Consider the following 8,023-nt stretch of genomic DNA (forward strand, 5'->3'; position numbering starts at 1 on the left):
TCAGACAACAGTGGAGTGGTGGTCAGTGGAGAGTGAGGTAAGAGGCAGATCTGGGCCTTCTCCCTGAGGCCCTGCAGCTCACCTGGCCTTAGCCGGCACCCCAGAGAACAAGCTGGGGGCTGTGTCCTGTACGGCTCCAGAGCCCTCACCAAGGCCCCCCACTAGCCTTTGAGGCAAGCAGTGAACCTCTCCCCTGTCCCTATCTCTTTGACCCCATAGCCGTGGCAGTCTGCCTGGGTTGCTGTCTGTGGGACCTGGTCTCTCCCCCTTGGGGCGTCCTGAGGAGGCTGAGGGCCACGTGGGTTGGGCACCTGGCCCCTTCGGCCATGACAGATGAGGAGGGTCTGGGGACCTGGCCCTGAGGGAGCTACCAGCTGAGCTCTGCCTCCTCTTAGCCAGGCCCGGGACCTTGGAGGGTGAAAGTTGCTCCTTGGGACATTGTCCTTTCTTATCGGGACAGAGAATAAGATTTGTTTGGTAGAGATTTACAGGAACACCTCATCTGACCATGACCTGACCTCAAGAACAAAGGCTCTGACACCAAGAAGTTTGCAACAACTAACCATGTCCCTCCCTCTACTAGTGCTTTTAAAACGGCTCTGATGAAAGCTTTCAGTAACATTGGGGTTTATAGGGCATGAGCCACCCATCTCGTTGCATGGCCTTTTGATAAACCTTTCTCTGTTCCAAACTCCAATGTTTGAGTATTGTTTGGCCTTGCTGTGTGTTGGGCTCACGGACTTGGTGGTGTTCAGTGACGATCTACCCTTGCCTCCTTTGTCATACGTGAATTGACCGTATGTGCTGGGCTGTGTGTCTGGGCTCTGTCTTCTGTTCCACTGGTCTGTGTGTCTGTTTTCGTGCTAGTACCATACCTGTTTGATGACCATAGATTTGTAGTGTCGTCTCAAATCAGGGAGCCTGATTCCTGAGGCTCCTCTCTCAAGGTTTCTTTGGCTATTCAACCCTTCTTTCTCGAGGTTGCTTTGGCGATTCCGGGTCCATTGTAGCTGCTCCTACTAAACCTGTGTGTTCAGGGCAGATGAAGGCTCTCATGGAGCTGGTTGTCCCCACTCCTCTGAGACAGGAGGGAGTAGCAGAAAGTCAGTAGTTTACCATGGAAGCATGTCAAAATGCAACAGAAGGGAGAAATAAACGTGACTCCCACATTATAAGTGAGATTTAACCAACATTTCTGCTTCAGAGTGGCATGCATTCCAGACTTAGGGAAGGGAGCATGACGAAGCAATCCCTGGTTCAGTGGCTTAATTTCTATCTGCTTTTGCATTTTCTAGATCCACTTTGGAGGTGCTTATGTCCTGAGTCTGTACAGTTGATGCTGTTTGACCCCTGAGAGACCTCTCTGCACTTCAGAGGCACTGAGCAGGGTGAAGGGTCTGCCAGACGTGCAGTTTGAGCCTGGGAATCGACAGATCCAGCTCCAGAACCACACCTGCTATGATCTGCGTGCCCAGGGTAAGCCTTTCCCTTTCCCTAAACATTTCATCTGCAATCAGTTCTCTATGCACTTCTGGATTCCAAGCTCATGCTCTTTAACATAGGACCCCTGAGAGACCTCTGTGCACTTCAGAAGCACCGAGCAGGGTGAAGGTTCTGCCAGACGTGCAGTGTGAGTCTGGGAATCGACAGATCCAGTTCCAGAACCACACCTGCCATGATCGGCATGCCCAGGGTAAGCCCTTCCCCTTTTCCTCAACATTTCATGTGCAATCAGTTCTCTATGCACCTCTGAATTCCAAGCTCGTGCACTTTAACATAGCAATGTGCTGACACCCAATATGTCTGTATGCTGGTGATCACCTCTGGTTCCCCTGGGTGCACAGGCAGTGGGGCCCTGGCTCCCTAGGAAGGAAAAAGTGAAGCGTTCTCCTGCGATGGGCCCCAAGGAGTACACACGGCACAGGATGTCCAGTGACACAAACGAGGTCCCGGTCACGATACCCCCACCTCCCCACACGATTGCCCTTTCATGCACAGTAGTAACAAATAGGGCTTTCCCGGTAGCTCAGATGGCAAAGAATCTGCCTGCAGTGCAGGAGACCAGGGTTTTATCCCTGGGTCAGGAAGATCCCCTGGAGATGGGAATGGCAACCCACTCCAGTGTTCTTGCCTGGAGAATTCCATGGACAGGAGAGCCTGGTGGGCTACAGTCTTTGGAGTTGCAAAGAGTTGGACAGGACTGAGCGACTAACACACACAGAGTAACAAATAAGGCAACGTGTTGGGTTTGGAGGGCTTATAAAACTCCTCCGGTACCTTTGGTATTTTCTCCCCATGTATCTGCCATGTATCTAACCCCTAGGCTCATGGATACACAGCCTTAATACTTCCTTGCTTCATCTCTCATCAATTCTATTTGGCCAAGCCTTCCACTTTCACAAATGGCATACCCCCCTCCCCCCAACCCATCCTGACTCTTTTCTTCTTTTCCATATCCTAGTATTCTCCATTATAGGCCATTGAAAACACAACCTCGGGCATCTTTCGAAGATCCGGGCAGAAAAACACAGACTGCACAAGCTATAAAAGCTTTATAGTCCTAGGCAAAGGGTGTGTGCAAGCACACTGTTTAAGGGAGACCTGCTGTAGCTGTGAGTATGATGGCCAGTCCCCTCAGCCTTAGCTAACTAATCCTTGGTGCCCAAGTCGAATCATGACGGACGCCAGGTATGTCCTATGCGTTTGGAAAGGGCGCTTTTGGCCAGCCAAGGTCTTGTCCAGACCCCACGCCTCACCACGACAGAAGAGAAAAAGGGTCCTTTCTCTGGAAGTTCAAATACTCTCAGTAGATGAAAAAATCAGAGTGAAAAGAACAAAGGTAAAGACCCTGAAAGAGTCCATGATTGAATCCATCGCCACCTCACTAGCGGCCCAGCCGGAGCCCAGTGCCCCAGAAGAAGAGGAGATGGCCTACATATGCGCTATTACAATGGCCTGGGACATTCTGAATAAGAATGGAAATTTCCCTCCAGCAAGAGTCGTGAGTGATCCAGAGTCCAAGACGCGGTCTCCAAGGAGACCGCGAGAGCAACATCATAGAAGGCGTCAGGAGCCCAATCAGGGCCTACGGAAGAGTGTGAGGAAAAGGAAGTGGTCCAAATCACCCGTGGTACCTTCAGAGAGGGAGAATGCCCCATATGGCAACAAGCCGCAGGTGTGCACACCCGTTGCCCCGACCCCAAGCGAAATGCAAACAGAGTCATCTCAGAGCTCCAGGATGCACCCAAACTTCCCGTCACTTTCGGAAGATGACCATGAAAAAGAGGGCAAGGAAACGGGGCACACCTCAGAAGCCATGCCCTTGCCCTGTACAGTGAAGGAGGTGGGTGTAGATGTTAGAGGTGGATGCGTGCTTCCATCACTTACACCGGGTTTCATCCTCACTGTGCCCAAGGCTCTGGAAGAGGGGGCACACAACACCTGCCCAACGTCCCTGGCTGTGTCTCCTGAACGTGCTACATCCTCGGGGAATGTTGACCCTGGAGAGGGCACCTGTAACTCAGGCTCAGAAGGCACAGCGGCATCCTCCAGTGTCCCTGACCTGAGCCTGCGTTATTCACTCGGTCTAGCAAACAGAAAAAGGAAGCTGCAGGCCCCAGGGTGTGAGGAAGAGCAGCAAGAATCTCAACCGTCAGCTGGCTCAAAGGCTATTAAGCCCACCAGTGCCATCAAGAAGGGCGGGGGCGAGGAAGTGGGACAGCCGACAAGCATGGCATTCCGAGAGGAGCTGTGTCCCATTGAGAGAGGAGTGCTGGTCTGGTTTAAGTTTCAGAATCACCCATTTTGGCCAGCCGTGGTCAAGAGTGTCAGCCCAACCGAGCAGACTGCAAGGGTGCTTTTGATTGAGGCCGACATGCACTGTGAGAAGAGCGGCATTCAAGTTCCTCTTCAAAGGTTGAAGCATCTGGATTATAATGGCAAAGAAAAGCTAATGAAGAGAGCCAGCAAAGCATATGGGGCAAGTGTGAACTGGTGTTTCTCACTGATTTCCAACTACAGAGAAGGGCTCGTTCGTGGGTCCTTTGTGGGCTCTTTCCTCGACTATTATGCTGCTGACATCAGTTACCCCATGAGGAAAGCCGTCCAAGAAGGGGATCTGCAGATGGATTTCCCCAAGGTGAATTATTCCGACCTGGAAGATTCTGAGGAGGAGACCTCCGTGGCTGCAAAGAGGCACTGCAAGAGAATCCTCCCTGACCGGACGAGGGCTGCTCGGGACCGAGACAACCAGAAGCTGGTGGACTTCATCGTGAAGAGAAAGGGGGCCGACCCACATCTTCTGGACATCGTCAAAGGCAGGAAAAAATCCAGGTGGCTGGAATCATTTCTGAATTCAGAGAGGTATGTGATCTGCGTTGAAACATACCTGGAGGATGAGGATCAGCTGGATGTGGTGGTAAGCCATTTAAGAGAAATCTACAAACACATAGACAAGAAAGCGCTGGCTCTGACGAGAGATGACCCGGTGAGCTTCCTTCTGGAAGTTCTTCTGCCAGAAGCAATCATTTGTTCAATTGCTACAATGGATGGATTGGACTACAAGGAGGCAGAAGCAAAGTACCGGCAAGGGCCACCTGTGCGTTACCGGGAAAAAGAACTGTTTGATGAGAAAATCTTGAAGAAAATAAGAAAGAGATCAGCTGAGAGGTACAAGGCTAAACTCTCCCCCTGTGCCCACTAGGGCATCGGGCAGACTTCTCAGCCACACCATTAGCAACAATCCCCATCTGAATGAACTGCATGACCCTCCCACTCCACGTGGCATGTAAACACCTTCTGGAAATCCGAGGCCTCAGGAACACACTTGAATTCACTCTGGATCCATCTCCAGCACCTGCGAGTGGCAGAGTCATCATCAGTTTCTTCTTCCGAATACTCTCACACCACTAACTGGTTAAAATATTGTAAACAGCTGTACTTCCCTCTACTTGCCCAGATGTGTAGTTTTCCAGATATTGTCACGATGTGGCTTTTGACTCTACTTAATATTTTAAAGGTGGACATGCATTCTGTTTTGATTCCCAATAAAACCATTGTGTCTTTCACCTCAAACTTCTGCTTCATCACATTTCAGATTGTACATAGTTGGAATGTCTAAATAATACTCCTCCTCCTCTAGGCCCTCCTCCAGCCTCCTCCTGGCCCACATCACTTGCATGTGCCCTTATCCGTTAGCAGCAATGAGTCTATTATCCAATGACACTTTCACCTATGTTTCTCCTTAGCACAAACAAATACGTATTTACTTATTCATTCTCAGCCCAGGTCATTCAATTCAGTGCTAAACCACACACAATCCACACCCGGGGTCCTGCAAACCTGGTTACCAATGGCTTGTCGTTATCTGCTACTGACCACGTCACTTGTGTGTGCGTAGTCGCCCAGTCATGCTCCATTCTTTGCGATCCCATGGACTCAAGCCCACCAGGCTCCTCTGTCCATGGGCATTCTCCAGGCAAGGATACTGGAGTGGGTTGCCATGCCCTCCTCCAGGGGATCTTCCCAACCCAGGGATGGAACCCAGGTCTCCTAAACTGCACACGAATTCTTTACTGTCTGAGCGACCTGGGAATTTCTAAGTGCAAGGAATTTGAATATGATGAAACACTAAAATTGTGCTGTAAAATTACATTCAGAAGCTTGCAGTCTTCGTCAGTTGCAAAGTTACCTGGAGCTTTCAAAAGCCATATTTCAAGACTTTAACCTTGCACACGCCCCTCCATGACCTTGGAATGTCAGGTTCACTGGAGACTGCTGCCAGTGTTGACCTGCCAGAGTTTCAAACATATTCCTCAGTATCACTCTGCCACTGAGACTCAAATGCAGCTTCCAGGGCCCCAACCTTGCGAGTCTGATTTGGGGATCTGGGCTGAAACACTGGCACCTGCATTTTCTTATGCCACATGAAGATCTGGATGCTGGAGGTGCCGGCTGCCCAGCCCCGGGACCAGTCAGTGTGTAGACTCCAAGTGCACGGAGCTCGCTGAGCCTCCAACTTCCAGGGTTGCACTGCTCAGAGCCTCCAGACTAGCCTTTCTGGCCGAGTGGTGACTGGCAGCCCTTCCCATCGTGCCCCCAGGCCTCCCAACTCCTGGCCCCGCCCCCACGCACAAAATGAGGTGGAGCCCAGGCACCCCGAGACTAAGGCGAGATCGAGATGGGGTGGGAGCAGAACAGGGCTTTCCATAGCTCATCTGAGAAAACCGTAAGGCTTCTTCCCACAAGAATGGTGCAGGAGTGCTCCCTCTAGGAGGTGATGCTGGGCACACGTGGAAGGACAATCACAGCAGTGAGGAAAAGGAGCGAGGGAAGCGTGCCCACCAGGGTGTGGGAGAGATTGTTTCCCCATAATCCCACGTCCTGGCTCCAGCCCAAGAGCGCATCTCATTATCTCCATTCTACTGATGAGGAACCAAAAAAGGAAGGGAATGGTGTTTATTGGGGCAAAACGGGTAATCACCAAAACAAGTCAACTTAGCAAGAGAACTGGTTTGAGTGAGCCCAGGTCCATATCGAGGGCAGTCACATGGAGGAGGGTGGGCGAGAGAGGGTGCCCCTTCCCCTCAGCTGAGGGCTACGTGAGGCCCCACCTGAATGTGATAGACACACTGTCCTATCCAAGCCCGCCCGCACACCTATCAGGGAGATATCTTTACTGCGGCCACTTCAGAGTTGCAGGAAATGGGATTCCAAAAAGTGAAGAGTATTGCTGGGGGTCACAAAGCTGGTAAGTGGTGGGACTGGCTTAGAATTCAGTCACATCAAACCCTGTACTCTTTTTTTTTTTTTTTAAACCCTGTATTCTTAAACCAATGCTGGGCTGCTGTGTTTCTAGAAGTTTCTTCCCTGTCAGAACCACTTGGAGAGCTTGTTAAAGTTCAGAGTTCTGGGCTCCACTCCGGAAGTATTGAAGAGGAAAATTTAAAACTTACACCCAGCTAGAAATAACTGAATAGTGTTTCTGCTTGTGTAACTCAGCTTGCTCCTGGCAAAGTCACATAAGTTACGACTGTTTGGGAAAATGGAAACTTAAAACAATGTTAGGAGCTGCCTGCTTAACCATGTTTGTTTGTGTAAAGGTCAGGCACCCCCCTTTCCCGCCGTGTCCTAACAGCTATTCCCATTTGCACGAAACCCCTAGTTTAAACTCGCCTATTAACAGACAGCATTGCCACTACAGTCTGATGTCATGCACTGTCTATAAAACCTTTGTACCCCTTTGTTCAGTGCTCAGAGCTGGAAGTGTTAACTCCTCTGGACCCGCCGGAGTGCTAAACCTGAGTTCTCCCACTCTCCAAGTGTGGTGCTTGGTTTCTCGACCATCCGACTTCTTCAGCAGTATCTAGTAGAGTGGGGTCTGAGAATTTGCATTTCTGAAACTTTCCAGAGGATGCTGACGTTTTGGTTCTTAGACCTCTACCTCCTCTCACAGCCCACCCTCAGCACTGGAGCAGCAGTGCCCTGGATACTGGAGATCTAGTCCTGCCTCCGTGCTTTCAGACACTCCCTTCACCCCAGAATGTTTCCTTTGCCAGTCACCTTTGAAAATTCTCCAGGTCCACCCATAGAACATGGGTTTCTTTAATCTGTTCTCTGTCTGCAACATTCCACTCTCACATTCTGTTGCTACTTCTTGTAACAATGACTTCATGGTTTTGTGCGTTATACTTAACGTTTGTCTTTATCTGTCCCCCATGCTGAGTTCTTAATTTTCCAAGGGAATGGCCTTGTCCTGTTTATCTTTTTATGCCCAGCTGCAAGTAGAGGCTTACAGAAATGCTTGTTCACAAAGGCCTGCCTCCACACTGCTAACTTGCAGGTCCCTCCATAGCCCTGGCCTAACCACTGTTTCATTCTGATCTTTTGCCATTCCTTTGACTCCCCGGTGCTGCTCCAGATTGCTTTCCACACAGTAACAGCATCAAACAGGACAGGCAGAATGACTGCATCCACAAATATAAAGTGTATGATTAAGTATAACAACGACCGGTCTCAGTGTAAT

The 8,023-nt window shown here is 50.3% G+C and overlaps 1 protein-coding gene across 3 annotated transcripts in view; it reads left to right on the forward strand.

Annotated features, from left to right (window-relative positions):
* The window catches only part of LOC145535301 (putative PWWP domain-containing DNA repair factor 4), a 29,899-nt gene extending 24,826 nt beyond the window's left edge, over positions 1-5,073 (forward strand). For 2 of the 3 annotated variants that reach the window (XM_081563708.1, XM_081563707.1), the window contains exons 2-4: positions 1,296-1,476; positions 1,563-1,693; positions 2,462-5,073. In XM_081563708.1, coding sequence (XP_081419834.1) covers positions 2,675-4,702 — 2,028 coding nt within the window. In that variant the 5' untranslated portion in view covers positions 1,296-1,476; positions 1,563-1,693; positions 2,462-2,674 and the 3' untranslated portion in view covers positions 4,703-5,073. Of the gene's footprint in view, positions 1-2; positions 38-1,295; positions 1,477-1,562; positions 1,694-2,461 lie in introns of those variants that run through there. The other variant, XM_081563706.1, reaches the window with a different exon arrangement.
* Positions 5,074-8,023: the final 2,950 nt, after the last annotated feature.

Source organism: Giraffa tippelskirchi, chromosome X, assembly GCF_054371585.1.
Source record: "Giraffa tippelskirchi isolate mGirTip1 chromosome X, T2T-mGirTip1v1.2.pri, whole genome shotgun sequence".
Lineage (NCBI taxonomy): Eukaryota > Metazoa > Chordata > Mammalia > Artiodactyla > Giraffidae > Giraffa > Giraffa tippelskirchi.